General features: G+C 36.8%; 1 protein-coding gene across 4 annotated transcripts in view; it reads right to left on the bottom strand.

The window, feature by feature from the left end:
* Nucleotides 1-23761, bottom strand: part of Arap2 (ArfGAP with RhoGAP domain, ankyrin repeat and PH domain 2) — a 166642-nt gene that overhangs the window by 63296 nt on the left and 79585 nt on the right. For all 4 annotated transcript variants that reach the window (XM_028765222.1, XM_028765223.1, XM_028765220.1 and 1 more), the window contains 9 exons: nt 21906-22105; nt 17302-17387; nt 16454-16636; nt 15853-16027; nt 15286-15420; nt 10901-11045; nt 9874-9976; nt 9074-9272; nt 8833-8896 (listed from right to left, as the gene is read on the bottom strand). In XM_028765222.1, coding sequence (XP_028621055.1) covers nt 8833-8896; nt 9074-9272; nt 9874-9976; nt 10901-11045; nt 15286-15420; nt 15853-16027; nt 16454-16636; nt 17302-17387; nt 21906-22105 — 1290 coding nt within the window. The remainder of the gene's footprint in view (nt 1-8832; nt 8897-9073; nt 9273-9873; nt 9977-10900; nt 11046-15285; nt 15421-15852; nt 16028-16453; nt 16637-17301; nt 17388-21905; nt 22106-23761) is intronic.

The raw sequence follows: 23761 nt of genomic DNA on the forward strand, positions 1-23761 counted from the left end.
GACTACATAAAAAACAAATTTATCCATAAATAACTAAAGCTGAGAAGCAAATGCCATATACCATAAAAATGGCTTAAAAATAGCCTAAGTATTTATAGAAAAATGACAACTTCCAGGTCGCAGCAGAAATATGGTCATCAATCATTAAAATTAATACATATAAAAATACCAAGAGACAATAGGCACAAACTAGTGTAACAATCATAAGTTTATATGCTTGTGTGTGTGTAAGCACATATACACACATGCATACACACCTGCAAACACACACACACACAAATACAGCAATGTCAGAAGTTTTCCAATAATTGGAGATGCAGCTGAAGATTGTACAACTAGACAAAGTATTTTATAGAGCATAGATGTTCTGAAATGACATTTGGTAATATGTATCAAGAAACTTGACATGAATTTGCAAAGTTCTGACACGTATTTTCAAGCACAAAACACTGTCACAAGCACGTAATTTAAAGTGAAGGTAAAAAATATCTGCTTCTGTTCCTCTGTCATGCATGTGTACATGACAGTAAACATATTTACTAGAGCATCTGTAAATGGACATAAGCTTAGATCTGCCAAATTTGGGGAAAGGTCAACTGACTTGGAATATATTATCCCCTACATCTGGATAATGTATACACAGACAGAATATATCATTATAGACATGTATAAAGTCTGTCATGTTTTCCAAAACATCAAACAGTCTCTAGTTAGAATATTTTGTCTCTTTCTGTTTTAAAAAGCTGTAAGAAACAGATGATACAAATCTAAGTATTTACTCATACCTTGAAGGTAAGGCATGTGGGACAGACTTCTAAAGCACATCACCTGTGTTTTACACTGAGCGGTAAGCCAGAGAGAGGAAGATCTGACTGCCAAGCTCTTCATTTATGAAAAGCAAACTAAAACATAGAGGAAATTTGTTTCAGGATCAAGGATAACGAAGGGGCTGAGAAGCTAGCGTTTTTAATTTCTTTTTATTTTTGAGAATTTCATACATACATCTAATTTGTTTTGATCACACAATCCCCTTTCCCTCCCTTATAAATTCTCACCTACTTGCCTCCTGCCCCCTGCTCCTTGTCCCCTGCCCTTGTCCCCTGCACCCTGCCACCATACACCACTTTTTTTCTCCCAACTTCATGTGCTTTTTAAATGTAAACCCACTGAGTCTACTTAGGGCTGACCATATGTGCATGGATATAGGGCCATCTACTGGAGATGAGTAGCCTCTCAGGAGCCATGTCTCTGAAGAAAACTGACTCTCCTTAAGTTGCCATCAACTTCCAATAACTCAGTTCTAAGTCACCAGCTGTCACATTGTCCACGATCCTGTACTCAAACAATGAAAATCAAAACTCTTGGTTTTCAGTTCCATGGCACGCTCGTGCTAGAAGTGACATTGTTGTGTCACTTCTTCTCAGTGTTCTTATGACAGGATCATGAAACAGTTTCCTAAAGAGGCTGGCTCAAAGACATTACTGGAAGAGACCGTTTCAACAGACAGAGACAGAAGAGCATATATCCTGCCTTGCAAAGTATTCTACATCTGCAAGGGATAAAGCTGTAAGATATCTTTGGAAATGCTCGCTGTGCTGTGGTTTCCTTTCTACTTCCTAAGCAGGCTCCCAAAGAGTATGCTAATCATCACTGGCAGTTTTTTTGTTTCTAATGGAAAAAGATGAAGCATTTTATTGCTGTGAGTGATATTTGCTTGTTAGATTTATAATGCACTCATTTTAATTGTGTGGTCAAAACATTTTTTTACAAATGCCTATTCCCATATGACTTCTACCAAAATCAATACACAAAACATGTCCATCATTTACAAAACCCTCATAATTCTTTGCAGTGAATCCCTTCTTCTATCCATCACCCAGAAAAATCTGGTTGGTCCTCTGTCATTAGGTATTAGACTATTAGTTGTATAATTTTATATAAATAAAAGGCCGTGCCATTACTCTTTTTCACCTGTTTTCATCTACTCAGCATAATGGTCTTACCATTTGGTTATGTTGTTACTACAAATCTGTTTATAATTAATTAATAGTAGTTAATTAGTCCATCATACTGTTTATACATTTATTCACTAAGGAGCACCTAACCTGGTCTCACTTTTTAATTTTAGAAACTGACTTGACTCGAACTTTGTATTGTTATGGCTACATGTCAAGATACATATTGCGTAAACATGCTAAAGCTAACTCACTAGAATATTGAGTAAGTATCCATTACCTTTATTTTATTTTATTTTATTACCTTTATTGTAAACATGAATCTGTCCTTGGGGAGACAGCTAAGTGAATGAAGTGTTTGCCCCACAGATGTGAGGACCAAGTTCAGCAGCCATGAAGAAGATAATGGGTATGGTGGCCTACCTGATACACTACAACTGCCAGGCTATTTCCCCCATTAATAAGCTGGTTGGAGGATCACAGTTTCTAACTTGAGGAGCTGGATCAAGGGTTTGAGACAAGGATTGGTTAGAACCTATATATATCCTAAATATAACTTAGGCTGGCCTCTAATTCATAAAATTTCTGCCTCAGTCTTTTAAGTGCTAGGATAACAGAGATCAGGTCCACATATAAGTTTCTAAATTTGAAAAGATATCACAGATTTTATTTTTCAACTAAAGTTCCGAGATTTGCAACTATACTTCAGTTATCACTCTAATATTTATAACTTTTATCAAGTTTGTTTATCATGCTGATCTACAGATAAAATACTGAGTAAAACAGGTGAACATGACTGCCTAGTTCATGCATCTATTTTGTTCAACTGTATCTTAACTATTGAAGCTATTATATAAAATTCCATCTTAAAGAGTAGGATGACCCACAGTAAAATTTCTTCTCATCCCTGCTGGTGGTAATGTGTATTTGCTGTCCTTGCTTCTATTGAGCTCACTGGTTTTATGATAGGTTTTTCCATTTCAGTACTGTGGATCAAGCACATGGCTGCTGGCATGTTAAGCAACTGCTATATCTTTGAGATAGATTCCCTGCCCAATAATCCAGACTTGTACTGAATATATCTTTCAAAGGCTTTGTTTTTAAGCTCAGCTTGACTCAGGAAGCCAGGCATGAGACTAGCAGCTCAAGACTGGACTTTGCTATACTCATGAAATCTCTCTTCCAAAATTGAATTCAATGTTTTTTTCCTTTCAATTATACATATTTGTAATTATGTGTATGTTTTCTTTGACATCTCAGAATATATGTATAATACTAAAAATCATGTTTATAGTCTTTGATAATTATATTATCTTTTACATTTTTTGCTATATCTATGAACTGGTTATGGCTTTTTTATATCGCTCATAATTATGATTAATTTTACCTGAAGGTTAAACACCATGAACACTGAGTTTTTTCGTGAGATTGTAAAGCCTTCCCACAGAGAATATTAATGAATGTTTTCACATCATTTTCTTGTTCAGCCCAGAGAACTAGAGCATCTGTGAAGCCATGAGCCTCTAAGGATGGATTTTTAAGTTTAAAGTAAAAGCCAAGCATCCTTTAGTCTCAGGCACTATACTCAGCTACTGGTCTTTGTGGATCCTTGCTAAATGTCCTGCATAGGTAACCCATCATTCTAACTAAGGTGGATAAGAGTTTGAACATACTCTACTACTATCTACTGTACACACCAAAGGTTATTTGATTGGTGACATTCCAGGAGCTGCTCTTGGATGTCCACACTGCAAACTGAGTCCCAAGAAAATAATAACCTTTCCTTGACATGCCTGTGAATCCAGGCTCATGGGATTCCTCTCTTGGAAAGCCGCCATATTGTGCCTGAGTTTCCCATTGTGCCATAAGTGGTGGACAAATCCAAGACCACCTAACACTTTCTGGAATCACATTCCAGAAACACCAACTGTTACAAAATCTGAAAACAGTTCCTTCCGCTAGTCTGTGGAGTTTTCTAGTTATTTAAAGAGGAACAGCATGTGCCACGTAGTGCCTCCATTATGCCAGAAGCAGGTGTCTAGCACACTGCATTTAGCATTGTAGCATCTCCATTTAGAGACTTTTCCCCCTACTCCTTTATGTAAGAAATTGGGACACAGAGATAGAATTTTAGTAAAAACAAAAGCTAATTATTAAGAGACTATGCAGATGCAGAGGTGGCAACAGCAAGAATAATGAATGAGGAAACATTATTATAAATAGATTGCTTCTTCTGAAGCCAAGAGCTCAGTAAACAGCCTCAAGCCACGTGATTCCTCAAGGATGATAAAGCTAGCTTCCCACCCTCATCTCACACTATCAGACAAACACTTGTATGTGCAATGTGAGAGAGAATTTTGTTACAAGTCTGCTCAAAGCTTTGCTGGTATTTCACTGACTGCAAAATGCATCCTCACATCCCCACATTTAACAATAACTTTTAAAATGTTCTTTTAAGGATGCTCTCTGCATTCTTGAAAAGGTCCTGAAAATCTTATGAATTAATTTAACTGGAAATGCAATATGCCATCTGCCTGTCTTTCCAAGCCACTGGCACAGATTTTGTCTGGAGGTTCTCGAGGTTAAGTCCTACTTGGTCTGCATCTGTTGCTGTACCACACAAGATCTCTCTATAACCCCACAGTGTCTAACTCTTCAAAACCTTGCTCTATCGGTTCCCACACTGTTTCTACTAGAAATCAAGATTTTGTAAAACATTCTTTTCCTTTGGAGGGGAGATTATCCTGTTCACATATGCCATGAAAAGACAGTCTCATTACTTTCTCAAGTTTTCTCAACTATTTATTGATTAATATATGTATTAATTTATTTATGCTTTGTGAAATCCCATGCTACAGCCCAGTCTGGCCTCAAATTTACTACAATTCTCTTTCCTTAGCATTTTAAGTATTGGGAGTACAGCCATCAACCATTACATCCAGATTTTCTCTATAACGTTATATGCTGATGAATGGAGAATGTTTCTGAATGAAAACAAATTGTTAAAACAAAACAATATATATTCAAAATCCATCTTTTATAACAACTACTCCATTAATTGCAATTTTCTTTACCATAAATCACTTAAATATACAATAAAATAGTCCTTTATTTTTAATCAAAAAAATCTGTATGCATGGTGAGAGAAAAGAATCTGTTTTTTTGTTTGTTTTTTGGTTGTGGGGGGCGATTCTTTGGGTTTTTTTTCTGGGAAAAGTTCAGATGAACTCATTGCTCAGAATTAAATCACAAATTTTACAAAAGCAGTGAAGCCGATATTGTGGGCAATGGGCTACTGTTTAATTAGCAATTACATGCACAATTTAGAAACCACTTTAAGATAATTTACCCTCAGGAGGATCACTAACACAACCTCTCCCATAAAGCACAATTCCAAGGGGGAAGGAAGAACATACAGAATAATTTAATAGAAAATAAGGACCTTAAATTTAGAGTACTAATCTCCCAAATTGAGCAAAGCACTCAGTTCCAAAATTGTGGAAAATATTGACATGGTGTTTCTCCCCCAGTATTGAGTTCATTATGTCTGGGATTTGCAGTTAAAACTGAAATGCAGTCAGCCTTGGGAGCCATCAAGCACAATGTACTTTCTTATAGGTCAGCCAATGGACTGAAAACAAAAACACACACTAAATATACCACCTTCACTCCTGTTTCTGATAACACAGCTGAGTTAGTTCTTTTGTTTAATATAACCAAAGGCATTCAGCAAAGGCTCAGTGATAGGTGTCCTTGACAAGTGTGCATGCAGTTTTGGAACACAAAGACAGGAAAGAAAGTGGCTTATTTGAAAGACATGAACAGAGAGTGTAGGCTAGAGAGCACAGACAGTTTTTAATTTTCAGAAAAGGTGTTGCTGTCTACTGAGTATTTCAGGCAAGTGGAGATAGGATTGACTGTCTAGGAAAATGCCTTCTGACTTCTAGGTCTCTAAATGCACTAACATAAAATCTACATAAACTATGTTTGTTTTTTTCATACAAAGTAATTCCAACAAGACATTGTAAAGGACATAGAGTCTATATCCCAGTAACAGCATCAGCTAGCATACCAGAAACCCTTAAGTGTGATCACAAAAGCTTTATTTTCCAAAGTAGTAATTTTTAAAGAACACAAAGAATACACATTAAAGAGAGGCCATCTGGTATACCTTCTGCTTAGAGCTTTTTAGAGCAAACTTGCTCTGTGTGTGGAAAATATTATTGCAATATTCCTCTTTCTAAACACACTCATGCTATGCATATAGAGAAAATTATTAGGAAGACTAAACTGTATATTTAAATAGGGACTGTAAGCTGTGGGTGATTATCAATATATGAAGTTTTTCAGTTCAAGGAATTCTTTTTCCACCTTTGTTGTTAAGGCCATAATTTATAGAATGCCTCCACCTAGATTGCTTGTGGGCAAGTCTATAGGGCATTTTCTTAATTGATAATTAGTGTGGGATGGTACAGCTCATTGTGGGTAGTGCCTTCTGTGCAGGTGGTCCTGGGATGTATAATAGAGCAGGCCAAGCAAGCCATGCAGAATAAGAAAGTAATCAATGCTTCTCCTTGGCCTCTGCTTCACTTTCAGCCTCCAGATTTTTGCTCTATATTTCCTCCACGCATAGAATGTGACCTGAGAGTTGGCAAGATGAAATAAACCACCTCCAAGAAAAGAAAAGAAAAGAAAAATAACAACCAACAGTGGATATATAAACTTTAACCAAGGATATACAATAACAAAGAATATAAGAAATTAACTCATTAAGATTATTTATGACTAATGTCTGTATTTGAAGCTGTTAACAACAACAACAACAACAACAAAGCCCTAAAGGTTAAGACTTGCAACTGGTTGATTCCTCAGACCCTGGCTTATTCATACTATCTCTATACACCACCAACACAAGTAATTGGAAGTTGTTTTATTTCCAAAGCAATGATTTTATCAAGTTGCCAAACTCTACCTTATAGTCATTATTTACCAAAGATCTGACAGACCAAAGGAGATGAAAAAATACACAATGTGATGAAATTCTCTTATTCTGGCACAGCATTCAAACAGCTTTTCAATAGCTGTGCTCATAGTTAACACAATGTGGGACAACCAAGCAAGCTCACACTCTTCCTGCAGTCACCCAGACTAAAAGCCCAGGACTCACCTTTATGTTCAGCTCACAAAGCAACATCTGGGTATCAGGGCAAGTGGGTTCAATGTTCCACATCATTCTTCAGCTTGCCTCTTTCAACATTTAATGACTCCCTTTTCTGGTTTCTTTTCATTCTTACACTTATATACACCCAGACAATCATAAAAGAAACTGTGTTCGTAGGGCCTTCCTAGAGCAAATATCCTACCTCTATAATCTCATTTTGTTCTAGACATTTTTGAAAGTTTGTCCTCACATGAGGACAAACACATGTGATTGGTGGTAAATGCAGTCATTTTTAAATGGTCTGTGTTCAGTACCTTTCTAGGCGAGTCAAGGAAAATGAATTAGCTATGCATGTTTCAGCACATTTTGTTTACTCTAATTCTTCCATATTTCTTACTTCCATCTTGATATCTAACAGGAATCTCTATGTTACTAGTTCCCCAGATGAGTTCTTCAACTATTCCAATTATACTAAAATCCTATCTTTATTATGTATGTATTGTTACCTCAAAATAGTGCCATAATTAGGGTAACTCAAAACGTTGGAGCCATCCTTGAGTAGAACAACTATCTATTTTACGAGCATATCATTCTTTCTTGATACAACCAACCATTTGTCAATGCTCAGAGTCTCAGATAACCAATCTCTTATTTGACTCTGACAAAACTCTAATTGAACACTAAAGTTGACTCCTGTCCCCCAGAGTCCTTCATCAGGAGTCAGAATGAAAGATTTCTTTAAAAACATAAATGAGATAATTCCACTTTCCAGCTTGAGTCATTTATCTTTGTGCTTATAACAAAAAAGACTTCTTTATACTATGATGTGAAGGGTGTTAGATGTATAATTAGGCCCTAGGCATATATATGAAATAATTTCTTCCCATTCTCTCACTCATTCAACCTCTCGCCTCCATTAGCTACAGAACCCCTTTAGCATATAAGCTCAGCCTTTTAACAGGACCTTCAACTATCAGTGTCTGCATGTCTAGAATATAGTATCTATTGTGCTAAATCATAGGACAATAGGCATTTTTTCCTCATCTACAATATCTGTGCTCTCACCCTCAGTAGCACAGAATATTGTACTCATTTCTTCTCAGTCATTGATTATTGTCCTTCAGAGGATTAGTAATTGATGGACAGTGATAAAGCATATGCTTCTGTTTGTGTACCTGTGTGGAGGTTCTGTTGTTGATTTGTATAATTCCTCTGCTACAGTGTATACTTTATGAGAATAAAGATACTGTCTGTTTTTGCATCGTGTTACCCCCAACAGGTCAAACTATCCTGATGCATGGTTGAAGCTTAATGAATACTTTTTGAAACAAAATCAAACTGGACTTCAAGAAGTCCAGTTCTAGTTATGAGTGACTCACATGCAGAGGCCATCTGTAGTGTAGGCCATTTGTAGATCCTAAAAACACATGCATAGTCATCAAACTCCTATTACATAAACGAGAATGTTTCAGGTCTGCAGGAGCCTAAAAAGAACCATCATGCTACAGTGTCATAAGACATAAAAAATTGTATGTGAAAGTGTAAAACAGTTTATATGAGTTTCTCAAATTTTAAGATAATGGTTTCTCCCTTACGAACTTATCCGAAATACCCTACTCCTAAATTCTAAAAAATAAAATAAAATAAAATAAAATAAAATAAAATAAAATAAAATAAAATAAAATAAAATAAAATAAAATGACAAAAACCACTTACCTCCCTTTTTCTACCAAGAGTAATACATCTACTTTTTCTCCGTTTTGAACCATTGTGCTGATAGCTGGAGAGACAAAAGATGAATATTTCTTTTTAATATTAAAATATGCATAGATACACAATTAATATAACTTAGTCACAAGTCTTGGGGATAAGCCTTCCAAGTTCCAGGTGAACCTGCCACTCCCACATGCAGTCAGGAGGTGTATCCCAGCAACAAGCATCAGGGTGGGGTCCTTACTTAGCTCCTGGAGTCTTCTTAGGTGCATTCTCTCTTCCTGAGCTTCTTGAGTTTGGAGGCAAAAACACAAGCTAGACTTGTCCATAGCAAACCAGCCTTTTCTCCACTGGTCCAGGGCATGGCAGTCTTTGTAGAAGAGTTGACCAATCAGATCATAGTCAGCTTCTGTTAAGTTTTCAGCAACAAAGGGAACAAAACGCTGTTAAAACAAATACAGAAAAGTAAGAAAGACAGTGACAATAGGAAAGCCCTTCCCTAGCTACAGATAGAGGGAAGCTGGAAAAAAATTATGGTTTTCCCAAAGACTCCAAATAAATGACAGAATCAAAATAATTAGTTAAAAATCCTATGAGAATTAAAGCAAACAGGTCATGCATATTTTCAAGCAGCAGCACCATATGCTTTTTTTTTTTCGTAGTATGTATATAATGTAAAGAATTTTCTTTCTTGGTTTGTGCACTCTTTGAGAAGATCAGCTTCTGAACTTCCATGCAGTGTGTGCTTCTTTCCTCCTGTACATGGGTAAGTAACGTACCCATGAGAAGGCACGGGAGGAATAAACATGTATTTACAATATGAAGACTACCTTAATCATCAAAAATACAATGTGATACATGGATTTCTTGTCTGTTTCAGGCCCTCGAAAAACTGCTTTTAACTGGTTTTGATGACCAACTTTGAAAGTACGAAAAACTTTCATCCTAGAATTGTAGGTAAAATGTTCACGGAGCTTTGAACCTCAACCATAGATCGCAAGTTAAGGATCTTTCCTGGACTTAGCAGATATAAAATTTAAATACCTTGGCTATTGTCTCTGTCCATTTTCTTTGAATCTGAGATGTTTCGGCTCCAAACAAAAAGACACGTTCTGAAGGTAAATAGATTTCAAAGACAAAGATGGGCCTACAGCAAGCACAAATAAAAAGAGCCCATCACAAAGAATAAATAAATGTGGTTTAAAATTTTAAAAGTCAAAAGAAAAGCAAATTAAACAACAATCAGTTTATATAACATTAACAAATATTGAATAGAAAAAAATAGCACCTTCAACTACGACTCTCAAGTAAAATATCCTGGTTAGTATGTAATAAATAATAATAATAATAATAATAATAGACTTAATGTAATTTAATATATATGATATTGTTGCAAATCTCTATCACAAAAGTTACTAAAATCTCTGTTCCTAAAACTATTTTTATGTCACTGTTCATACATTTTCATTAATTATACTATAAAACAAACAGTAAGATATTTTAGGTCAGCATCCTTCAGGCTGTTTCTTCAATACCTCAGATGTTCATTGAAGTTTTTAAATAAGTAAAATACATTATATAAATGATTCTTAATCTTTTAATTTCAACATTTTCAGACCATTAAAGTACCGAAATAATAGTGAAATATATCTTTGAGTTTGCTCTTTACTATCTCTGAGGGTTCTAGACGTAGCACAGTGGGAGAGTCTTCACTTGAAGACTTTGATATTATGTTTATTTTAATATGAGCCAATAATCACAGAGCCTTCTCTTCTCTCATGTTTTATTATATGATGCCCTTTAAACAAATATATGATTTTTGCTTTTAGCCCACTACTTAAATTAATCATAGAAACAAAAGTACTTCAATGGTCAACAATAGATTTCTACACTATGAGATACCTTTTAGAGAATTTCCTGTGGAGATTTCAAATAAAATAGCTTAAAGAGACATAGAACCCTTTCACAGAAAGCAATGGAAGAACATGAAAGATAACTAAATCCTCATTAACTGTTTCAGTGACTACCAATCCCTTTCATCTCCCAAACAGCTGCTCACGGGTGGACCTACCCAGTATTCAGATAGAAATCCTCTTTATGGACAGCCAGGCAGATAACTTCGCTGATGTTAACGGTGCCATTAGGTGTGGTACACCTGTCGTTTTCATAGTAACTCAAGAAGCCGCCTTCCAAAACACACCATTTTTTATTTGTCTCTAAGAATTTAAAACAAAGTAAGTAGAAAACAGAGTTATAATATTAAACTTTTTAAGACAGCATGACTGCATTCAAATAAAAAAACTGACAATTTTTTTGTTTTGGATAAGGTGCATCAAACTACCTACCTTATAAGCCATAACATTGATATACTTTTGCTTTCAAAAACATTATCTAACTGTAAAGAATGTACCAGATGAAAATAAATATGACATTCATGACCACAGAAGCAGGCCAATTCATGAACTAAAAAGCTTCAAAGTACCTCTGGAACCACAGAGACTAAGGTCTGCACAGAGCACTGTGAGGTGAAAACTCAGAACAAATACCCAAACCCACTGATTCAGGAGGATGTAAAAAAAGTGTTGAGAATCTGCAATGTCCATAGTGTCCTATTTGGGAGTTTTCAAGTTCTTATTATACAGGGATTAGCACATCACGGATAGAAGCCAAATGAGACTACTATCACCTGGCCTAATAAAGTTTTATTGGTACACAGTGATACTTGTTTTTGTGGATGGCCTGTTGCCATTACAAGGGGGCTCCATTTACTTTAGAAATGTGGGCTAATAGTTTTATCATGTGTATAACTTCCCATGCTTTAGAAATGGGCCAGAGTTCTGACAACTAGGCACTGATCTTGTCTTTGAATATCTAGAATAACAAAGATGTGATAGGAAATCTTGACATTCCTATGGATTTGGGAAGCAATGAAAAACAGTGAAATTGCGGTGGTCAATAAGCCCAGAGAACCTACTCTCTACTACAGAAACCATACTGTTAAAGTAGTTTTTGTAAGATTTCCACCAAAATGAAAGCAAGACCACATAATGGGTAATTCTCAGGCCTTGGCTGGTTAGCAGAAGAGTTAGTATATGAGGGGAAAGTGAAAGAGGGATTATTAATTTCTCTTCAGTTGTGAAGTTTCGATCAAGGAAGACAAACACACATGTGAGATTTATCTAAACCCTATATGTAATTCCTCAGGCAATGTATTTCCGTATTCCATGGAGTGATGTGGATGTTCTAATTTAGGACTGGGATTGAAGTCTGGAGGACAATGCACCTAAATTCAGAAGTTAGCAGGAATCCAGCGGTCCCAGGCTTATAGTAATTCTGCCCCGCTGCAGAGCTCCTCCTCTCAGTCTTGAACATGCTTACATGTCTTACATGTTCTACATAGTTTATATGTATGAATCCACTGAGTTTGCAGAATGACATCAGACTGTGCTGAAACTACTGTTGTGTGCCCTTTTCACAGGCAAAGGTCACATGAGTGGTCACTATATAAGAGGGAGAGAATCCAAACAAATAACACTGAGTAAAATACCTATATGCTTATTACACAATTACACGACATAATCACTTTTAAAGTGTCACAGTAGAGAAGTCCCATAGTCTAATGCATGTGTGTACAATAAATCCGAGGTAGTTGAGGCAACACTATTACTTTGCAAAACCATGAACTCATTTGGTAAATTTCCTAAATTGATGGCATTCAGCTTCCACTTATGATAGGAATACGCACCAGTAAATTTTTTCATTTAAATAAATATGCTTTTCGTCTCAGAAAAAAAATATTTTTAAGTAAACAACTGAGGTTTTGCCCAGAATAAAAATAAATCCCTTGTTAATGTATGAAATTAAATAGAAACAGAATGAAAATAGGAGTCTCTGGTAAACCCTATCAACTACTTTCTTCTTAGAAAGCAAGGGTTGCACAAAGTAATCAAAGCCAGCTACCAGGGGAAACACAGGGCTGAGGAGGGGAAACGGAAAACAAAACCAGGATGCTATTATTCAGCTCTGCGCGGAGGTTTAACAAGGGCTATCAATCTTTCTTTTCATGAACACTAAACTGAGAAAAGAAAAAGCAAAATACAGATCTGTCTTCATAAGCAAGAGCTACACAGACTTGAGATGGGAAAAGCTGAACTGACAATGCACAGCCTCGCAACTCTGAAGGATGCGTGCATTTCATTCCCAGACTCCTGCCTACAATTTTAATCACTGTGTTTTCTTCCCTGTGCTGACAAGGCCTGATAGAGAGGTACTGTCCAGTGCTTGCCTTTCAAAAGCAAAGGTGATAGCCACACTTTAATCTCTACATCTTTCCAAACAATTCATTTTTTCCTTCTATAAAGCTGGCATTCAATAACCGGAAGGCACTGCTGGATCTTGAGAGGGCCAAGAATCAGGACCAGAAAGACAAGCTTCTTCAGAGTCCAGCATGTGCTTCTTGGGGTAGCTCTTTCTTAACAAAATATGCTTCATGCCAGCAACTGTATCTTATAATTTGCAAGGTTCCCCATTTCTGCGTAGGAGTGGGGAAATGCATAACAAGATTTTCATTGTCTGTCTGAAACTCACAAAGTACTAAACCCCGAATTCATGTTTTTCAATGGAAATATTCAATTATAATTAGGTATTGTAGGAAATTTATGCATTTTTCCTGGGATTTTATTCATTTACTTTTTTAATGTTAGTTGATTACTCATAATTCATACTCTAGTCAAACCACTGGCTGATGATCCAAACACACATACAATCAAAGACTACTAACAAGTGACTTAGATATTTTTAAGCTGCTAGTAACTTTCTTAAAGGTATAGTAAGTCATTCAAGAGATATTTATTGTGCAGTAACTATGTGTTAGCACTGATTTGGGCACCAAGTATTTGATGAACCTGACAAAACTGAGAAAGCATCAGTGAATCCTCACTCCTCAGGGAAGGAGTAAACAAAGGAATGGCAAAGTGGGTATCCTGGACTTCGTAAGGGGCATGCTGGGACTACAGAGCCTCCCAGAAGATGATGATCATACAATACAGAGAATATTTGGGTAGGGTGACTAAAGGACCTTGCTATGTAGCAATGAAGTGACCGTGAAAAGATGAAAAAGCATCAAGCTGGATATATGACATCTACATAGGACAGGAGTAAAGAATACAGCCTTTCCAGAAACAGATGGAGCTCTGGGGCCAGGCATAGGAGTTTACAAGGAATGTCCTGAAGAGTGCAGGTCCTAAACACAGGTACTGCGGATGCAGTCTGGAGTGGGATCCTGTTCTCTGCCCTTGAGTAATGGACAAATAGGATCTGATTACTATTCTGAAGGTAATTAAGTCTGTTTCTTTATATAAAAAAATTTATAGGGAAGCTAGGGAAGGTGTAAGAGGACAAAAAGGTGGCACCATAGCATGGAGAGGGTCTGATGGAGAGAAGAGCTGGACTGGTGTCAGCAGATTCTGTTTTGAGTGTGAAGCAAAAAAACACGCTGATGAGTTGGACCAGAAAAAGACACTCAAAGAATACTTACTGGGAGATTTTTTTTTTTTAATGAGATAACTTCTAGTGTGCTGTGGAACTAAACCTTAGATCTTGTTTGAAATTGCTTTTAGAAAAAAATATTTCAAATGGAAAAAAGTGGCTCTAGAATATTCGAAAAATCAGGAAAGTTATTGGCAAGTTCTTCATTCTTGGTATTATGCAAAGATTTTAGTAATTGTTAGATTTGATTTATGGGTTACTGTTGCAAACCTTTTGTAAAACTTGTCAATTATTATACTATAGGCCAAGTAAAAGAAAATAATGAAAATCATTGTGCTACTAGGGGAAAAAGCAACCACATAAGTGTAAAGTAGAAAATGGTATTCTTTCCTGCTATGCTCTCAGATTGCTGTCAAGAAGAAAAGGCTACAACACAGTCAGGACTGAGTTACTGAACTGCTCCTTCCTTCTCCTGAGAAGTCTAGTACATCAGCTTGGTCTAGACTCTATGTGCCCCCAATTACTGAGCACAAAGTCCCTAAAGCAGAGCTGACAGAATAGAATTCTTTTTTCAGAAAAATATAATGATACACAGCTTAACCTTAATTCTGTTTTTAGAATTATGCAAATTTAATTAAATAAAACTTAACATACTTTATCAATAAATCTGAAATTACGTGTTCCAAACATCTGGAAAATAATTAGTATAGACTCAATTTCTTCCCAATTTAGAATTTTACATTTGAGATTGTTTTGGGTAAGGCACATTTAGTTGGTAAAAGCTAAGAAAATATTCCCAAATCCAATCAAAAAACCAAAGTGAAATCTGAAACAATTCTGGTCTGAAGCTTTTCTGGTTTGGGATAATCACAGTACAAAGAGTTTACATTTAATATTCACCACAGATGAACATATGCCAGGGAAAAAGTTTAATCCAAAAACACAATCTAAGAGGAGCAGAGAGGATACCTTCCAGTAGCTTCTTCTCTGTGGAGACTCTAGAGGCAGAGACGGCAGCCTGATACAAGAAGTCACAGAGGAACATGGACTGGGCAGCATCCTGACTTGACCCACCTTCCGAATGACCATCATATTGAGGGAAATCTAGAAAGGTGAAAGCAATGGTTTACATTTGAATCAAAAAGATAATAAAGTTCCTTTTTTTTTTTGGAATGTGTAACCAAGTTTTGAATTAGAAGAAAAAAAGATCCTGATTTATGATCAAATACATACAGAGATTTATTTCACTTTGTGTAAAATTTGCAAAGAAGCACATACTTAAGCCTTACTTATTATTCAAATATGAAAATCGGATTTAATTTTGGAAGAAATGATAATGTGGAATTAACTATTTTAATCTCCCATTTATAAGATTAAAGGACTATAAAAGATATACATCCTACGCTTCTTTTTCTGCTATAAGGCAGCACTTTACTAATTTCATGTTTTTCTTGGTTGAAAATTAGTGTATATGTGCCTCATTTTTTTTCAGAGGTATATCTGAAGAGAGCAGTCAGTACAGGGTGACAGACAAACCTGAGAATTTGTTATGGTAGAGAAATTCCATCTGTAGACTCTGCCCAGCCTTCTTGGCCAGCAGGTAAGGGGTACTGTGCACGGGATCTCCTGTTGCACACATGACATCTGCTCCACTGAACAGCAGGGCCATTGTTTCCAGCACATCTGGTTTCACTACTGCAGCACACAGAGCCTGTCCATTCAAAGAACATGGATGGGAAGTGGATGTGAGTCCAGCTCTTAAAAGAACTGCAAGTCTGACAATATGTGCACAAAACATGCATTCCTTCTTTCCTACATTAATAACATCTTTGACATGAATCAGTAGTGCATATCAAAGGTATACTCTGAATAGGTTAAAGTTATAAGTCAAGGCCTCTGAGTCTCAGTTCACTGTCTTAGTTGAACAACGTTCTCCTTCTGAACCTTCCAATTCATCATGGATGCGCTAGAAGATTTGGTGTGATAATATTCTGTAAAGGTTGGTGCTGAGAAATTTAAAACATTTCAAATGTCATAATAAAGTATACATACACACTAAATGATCTACACTAAGTGCTGACGTATATTGATTTATGACATTTAAATCCATGTAGAGTAAGTACTACATTATATTCACCTTATTTAACTCTTCTTTGGTCAGAGATGCCAAGAGAGTCTTTCTGAATTTTCCTTCTTTGTATTTCTGGGTAATAAAGTTTTTTCTCTTTTCCACTGGTGAATCCATCTGTAATTCTTCATCCTTTTGAAGGTTACCAGCCCAAAAGTCATTTGCTCTCTTGTTTCCAATGACAATAAATAGCTGGAATGGAAAAGGCAAAAAAAAAAAAGTACAACTTCATTAAATATACATGAACTTTCAAAAATAATTCCAATTCTAAACTAAACACCCAATTCAATATAAAATATAGAAAAAGCATAAAGTCTTGAACTCTCAAGGCAACTGAAGAGACATGAGACCCCATTTCTAATGCAACATCATCTGAGAAACCAACCACAGGCCACACAAATGCAATCAAAGTCCCTTTACTCTTCAAACTCATGTGGAGACAAATTCATTTAAATGGTTGCTCAAGTCTGTCTCAACAAGAGAAAGCTGAACAGGAGAAGAAAGAAAGACAAGAAACAGTAAGTCAGACCCAGTGGGTTAATGACCAGGCTCAGCCCAGACAGAGAATAATAAATTTTTGCTACTTTATTCATTCCCTTTTCTAATACTTTTCTGTAAGGGTTAAAAAAAGAAACTGAGTTCTCACTTTCGTCAGAGTTGTTACATTTTTACATTCTGAGTATCATTAAAGTTCTTTGTAGTCTTTATTTTAAAAATAACTCTCTAATTTGGGAAGCTGTATGACATTTTCATACCATAGTGAGAATTTCATCTAAGAACAGCTTTAAAAATGTAACTGATACCCACTGCCCTTCTCATCCAGTCTACATTCACTGTGCCCAATGGACAGGTCTTACCTCAATGAGCTCATTGCTCCAAATACTGGCATCCATTTTCAGACTTCTAACTTTAGAATCTTTTGGTCCCAAAGATCTATGTTGTCCTGAAGGGAGAGACAATTACATTTCATTTTAATTTGAACGTGAACTGATTTTACTTTATTTTCTTAAATGTATATAGAAGGACTAGGAATATCGCTCAAAGGTGAGACCCTATCTTCAATTCCTAGCAAACCCTTCCCTCCACAACCTCCACACTGATGTCTGTGGGAGAAGGATGGACAGATAATCCAGTCAGTAAAGAACTTGCTTTGCATGTAAAGACCTAAACTCCATTTCCCCAAACCACACAAGAATAGCTAGGTCTGAAGGTATGTGCTTGAATTCTGGCACTGGGGAGACAAATGATCCATCCTTTCAGCCTGGTGGTTAGCCAGCGTAGCCTACTAGCAAATTAGGTTAGTGAGAAAACTTTTCTCACAAAATTAACTAGCAAACAAACTAAGTGACTATACCATATTAATCCCAGTACCTACTATTCTAAAAGCCAAAAATACTAAGAGTGTTTATGGTGCTCATTATAAAAACAACATAGATAACTAAGCTATGGCAATATTTATTAGCTTTATCACAATCATTTATTGCCATAAAAATATACTTTAAAAAGATTATACATTTATGTATGGTGTGTGTGTGTGTGTGTGTGTGTGTGTGTGTGTGTGTGTTTGTGTGTAAAATCAGTTTGGGATCGTCAAACCTTTTTTCTTCCCTTGGCTATATGGGAAAAAAATTAGGCCTTTAGACCTGCAAATAGTGTTCAACTCTTGAGCTATTTTTAAAAAACAAGGAAAATATTTATGGTCAGTTAAATCTCATGCATGTACATATAGGTATCAATACTGGACAATCTAATATTGACTATAATAAAAATGAGCAGAGAGATACAAAGTAGACTTTCTATCCTACTTCCTGCTTCCTCTGAAGAATGGAAGAATAGAACTGTATCATCGAGTGTACACTATAAATCAACTTTCATTCCTAACTGCTACACAATATATGTCAAGAGTAAGCTGAAATTAAAACCATCTGTATAAGAGCTTACACTGATCTTAAAGAGACCTTTGCCTAGGAGCAGTAAATATTCTTGACTGTGTACTATACTAAATCTGAAGCTCTTTTCTTCCTTTATTGAGGAAGTATAAAATATTTTAGGGTACAAAGCCCCATAGCCGGAGTTCACACTGCTATATCCTTTTAATTATGACCTAAAGACAACGTTGGATACCTGTGAGTTACAGACAGATATATTAATGCACCCTATGAAAGAACACATAAGCTCAGGGAACCAGAGAAATGGCTCAGCAGTTAAGAGAACTAACTGCTCTTCCAAAAGACAAGCGTTTAATTCCCAGAACCCATAGGAGGGCTCACAACCATCTGTAAATCTAGTTTCAAAGGACCCTATGCCTTTTTCTAGTCTCCAATGGCACCAATCATATACATGGTCATGGACATACATGCATACAAAATACTAATACTGATAAAATAAAAATGCAAACATAGAATATGTGAGCTGAAGAGGACCAGACAGAACCAGAAACGCCAGTGATGTACTGTGGGCTTTAAGGAAGGCTGGAGGCTTAGGAGGGTCTCTCATTTTAGGCTTAAGTTATGGTAGGCAATACAGCTTCTCACCAATGTAAGACAAGCAAAAATAGGCATGCTTATACAAGATTGCACCATGGCTCTATTTCTGATATGGGAATTTTCAATTGTCTTTGGAAAAACTGATCAGAGATTCTCATAGGGAGTGAAAATCATCTTTTAAAAAAAATGTGTGCTGAATGCAAGTGATAAATAACATTGATAGAAAAAAAAAAGAATTGAAAACAGAGCCTAAGGCACACAATGTACGTCAGCAGTATAAAATTGTGAGGTCATACAAGCATGGACAACACCTTCTAAGAAGCAAGACAGCAGATTACTGGATTGTTGAAGTTGAGGAAGACCAACATCAAAGAGATTTATTAGCTTCAGTTCTCAAATATTACAAAGAAGACAAGATAAGAGTAAACCAAATGGGGGTGGAGAGATGGCTCAGAGATTAAGAGCACTGGCTGCTCTTCCAGAGGCCCTGAGTTCAATTCCCAGCAACCACAAAGTGGCTCATAACCATCTATAATGAGATGTGGTGCCTTGTTCTGGCATGCAGGGATACATGCAAGCAGAACATTGTATAAATAATAAATCTTTTAAAAATGCAGAAGAGAAATGTGTGATGGACAGGGGTGGGGGTAGGGGGTATCTCCAGGAAGGGACAGGGACCTGGGATAGAGGAGGTGCCCAAGAATCAATGGGGATGTCTTCAGCCATGATTCACAGCACTGGGCATATGGAGCCTGGGGAGGTTGCCTCCTTATTGCCCAGGCAGGAACCCTGGTGGAGTGATAGGTAGATCAATCAACCCACAAATTTTTCAACCCAAAATTTATCCTGCCTATAAGAAATGCAGGGATTAGGGATGGAGCAGAGACTGAGGGACCAGTCAACCAACAACCACCACAAATTGAGAACCATCCTATGGTCAAGCATCAATCTCTGACACTATTAGTGATACTCTGTTATGCTTGCAGACAGGAGTCGAGCATAGCTTTCCTCTGAGAGGCTCCATCCACCAACTGACTCAGAGAGGTGCAGAGACCTAAAGCCAAACATTGGATGGAGCTTGGGGACTCTTATGGAAGAATAGGAGGAGGAAGAATTGCAGGCCCCTATGGGAATAGAACTCCATAGGAAAACCAATAGAATCAATTGATCTGGGCACTTTGGACTCTCAGAGGCTGAACCACCAACCAAAAAAATATTCACGGGGTAGACCTAGGCCTCCCCACACATATGTAGCAGAAGTGCAACTTGGTCTTCATGTGGGTCCTGAATAATTGGACCAGAGACTATCTTAAAAGCTGTTGCCTGTATGTGAGATATGTTCTTCTAGTTGAGCTGCCTTATCTGGCCTCAGAGGAAGAGAAACTGCCTAGCCTCACAGAGACTTGAAGTGCCAGGGAGATACCTAGAGGGCCCCAACCAATTCACAGGAGATGAGGAGGCGGATAGGGGGAAGAATCGTAGTTGACTAGGAGCAGGGCAATGATTGCATGTAAAGTGAATAAGTTAAAAAATAATAAAAAAACATTAATTTTTTTTCTAAGCATAAAATAGGAGGGTGGTTTTAAAAAAGTTTTCACAAACTTCTCAAATACTTAGGTTTTTAATTGAAAATAAATATTTTTTACACAGGAAAAAAATAATAGCCCAAATGGAGACTGAGAAGTAAAATAGACTGGTAAATGCAGTATAAATTCTTGCACTGGTTGAGAGAAAAGAAGACTGATTACAAAACACTGAAGGAAAATGCAGGTAAAGAGATGAGAAGAGCTTCTGCGGCTCACTATGTAGTCAGGAAAGCAGCTCAAGTCTGAAAGGGTAAAGAGGGGACTGGAGAGCTAGGGTTAACAGACTGGTGTAAGTTTACAGCACAAACAAAGCAGTTTACGTACTCAAGAGACTATGGATGATACAAGGCCTTGAGGAGGAAGGAAAGATAATAGCTAGGAGCCAAACAAAGCGTTCTCTCTCAAAGAGATGGAAGAGAAGAGGAAGATGGGAGAAAACAGTTAATGCAGGGTCATAGCAAGGCTGCTGATTCTGCTCCTGTGATGGTCAGTTAGTGGTCAGGAAAGCCACCTGAACAGAGCTCCAAAAAGTCCCGAGGTTCTAGACAACTATTGCAGCTGGGTTCCTCACTTGCTCTGCTCAAACCAGGGTAGAAGCTCCTGTCTGGTACTATCCCAGACTTGGTTGTCAAGTCTAATACTGTTCTCACCATCCTTTATTGTAACAACTATTTCTGCATTTGTCAAAAGAACTTTATGTCATATAACTTTCTACCTTTGTAGAGGAGCATCAGAACAGCTGGTGTTCCAGGTGTTTGTATATGTGTGCTCGTGCATGTGTATGGACTTGTATGTGTGTGTGGATAGGAGTTAGTGGTATCTGTAGAATAGGAGGCAAGATGGGGTGGAGGAGAAGACTGGGAGATAGAAATTGGCTAAGTTTCTCCAAGGTCACAAGAAGAAAGGCATTTATGACACTAGCTTTTTTCATAAGCATTAATTCTACTGTGAAACACTATGCTTCAAATTCATACTATAAAAGATGCTAGGTCCATCATGCAGGAAAATAGCCTAGAATGTCTTCAATATAAAAAAGATACCTTAAGGCAATGATGAGATCATAACCAAAAGTATGCACGCAAATACACAGAACTGTTCTGGGTGTAGTCTAATATCAAAAACATTCATTTAACCATGTTATTTTAAAAAAATCTATACATGGACCGGTAAACCCAAATATTATTACATACTTAAAATTTAATTTTTTGTCTGGGATCCAGATAGAATTGAAGATAGGATTGCATTTCTAAATGGGACTTCTATTTGATAAGGTTTATCTCCCTTTCACATTTCACAACCATTACTTAGGACACATTATGTATGATAACAAAGAACAATCAGTGCCAATCTACCACCAAGCCGAGATGAGCATAGCTCATCACTAATTACCTGCACACTTCTTACAGATGACGACGCAGAGATTGATGGATGCCCAGTCAGGGTCTGGGGCTTTACAATCTGCACAGCTCCTGTTGGACTCATTAAACCAAATCTTCTCCGCTACTTCATAATCAGAGAGAGTTTCTGCTATCGACTGCTGCACAGCTTCAATCCATTCCTGTTTCTCTTTCTCTGAATCTGCTGTGAAGCTGAAACAATTAACATTTCTGCATTATTGATCTCCCTTGTAAAGGCCAATTAAGCAGGGTGTTCAGTTAGCATATTCATTTCATCCACAAATTAAATAGCAGCTAAAAGTATGCCTTCTGGGCAGTATTGGATTGTCTTTTTCTATTAAAAATTATCTAATTTAACAAATCATTTTCTTTTTTTCTTTTGATTTTTTTCCATGCTGCTTATGGCCCTGTTCAAATATCTTCAACTACAATTAGTATGCTTATTATTTCTGATCAAGATATACAGAAATTGCCTTGGTAGGTCAAAACAAATGCAAGCCATGTCTCTTAAGCAATGGGTTATATAATAATCAAAAAGAGACTGGCAGGGTTTCAAGACTGCTGGGGTATTTTGCCAAGCAACTATACCATCATATTCTAACACTAAAATAATCAAAAGGAAAAAAAACCCACCAGAAATTGTGATTTTTGTCAGATTTAAAAATGGAAATCTTTAAATTAGAAGACTGGCCAGATGGCATTAAGAGATTGAGAAACATGAAAAGTTTTAAATGGTTACTATTTTAAAGGATTACTAACTCAATTTGAGCCAGCTCTGATACAGTCTGATTTCTTAGTGTTGGCTAGATGCCTCACTGAATGGATAAAATATGAAACAGCATTGCTGCCCTTCAAGAAAGATTTATTATTTGTTTATTATAGGTAATATCCAGGTCTGCCACAATGACATAAAACAAATCTACTGTAAGTTATCTGTCACATTAAAATTTTTGTTCCATGAACTATCATGACTTGAAGTATAATGAAAGAAACTGGTGTTAGACTATTCTTAACATTCAGTAAAATAAGTGGCTTATAGGAATTATATTTTCCAGAGAATGTGATGATTCTTTCATTACTACAATGCTGACAAATCCTTACTGATTTCATGTTCTCCTAGATGTTAGCTACAGCAAGCATCTATATTCAGTTGAGGTTAGAATCTGCTTCTGTGTGTGTGAGAGAGAGAATAATGGGGGGGATAAGGAGAGAGAGGGGAGAGAGGAGAGAGAGACAGAGAGAGACAGAGAGAGTGAGAGAGAGAATGAGAGAGAGAAAGAGAGAGAGAGAGAGAGAGAGAGAGAGAGAGAGAGAGAGAGAAAGAGAGAGAGAGAGAAGAGTGTAGAAGCCAAGGCCTTGTGCATGCTAGGCAAGTTGGCAAGCACAGTGCCACTGGGCTACAATTCAAGCTATAGATCTGCAAGCTTGAAATTAACGTTTATCAGTCTTTATTTGATCATTTTAATCAAAATTGGAACCTACTAACTTATTTTGAGAAAGAAAATGTTTGAGTATCTCAGAAATAATTAAGTCATTTACATGTCTAAAGCAATTGCTTCTGACTCCCAAACAACCTGATGTGTATCATTTGCGACAAATGTATCACTGTAGTTGCACTCAGCAAGTGTACCCATGTCTATACTATACACCGAAGCTAAGGAATTGTTACACATGATTAAAATGTGGTAAGTCCTTTGTCCTAGTGATGAAAATACTCAAATAGCGAAATACATTTTACATATACATCAAGATGTCAAAATACTTCAATCGATGACTTCATGTGATCCATTAAACTCAGCATGATACTAAGCTGAGGCACTGGAACAAATCACATGCAGCAACTGTAAC

This window comes from Grammomys surdaster, unplaced genomic scaffold (genome assembly GCF_004785775.1).
Source record: "Grammomys surdaster isolate TR1022 unplaced genomic scaffold, NIH_TR_1.0 150, whole genome shotgun sequence".
NCBI lineage: Eukaryota > Metazoa > Chordata > Mammalia > Rodentia > Muridae > Grammomys > Grammomys surdaster.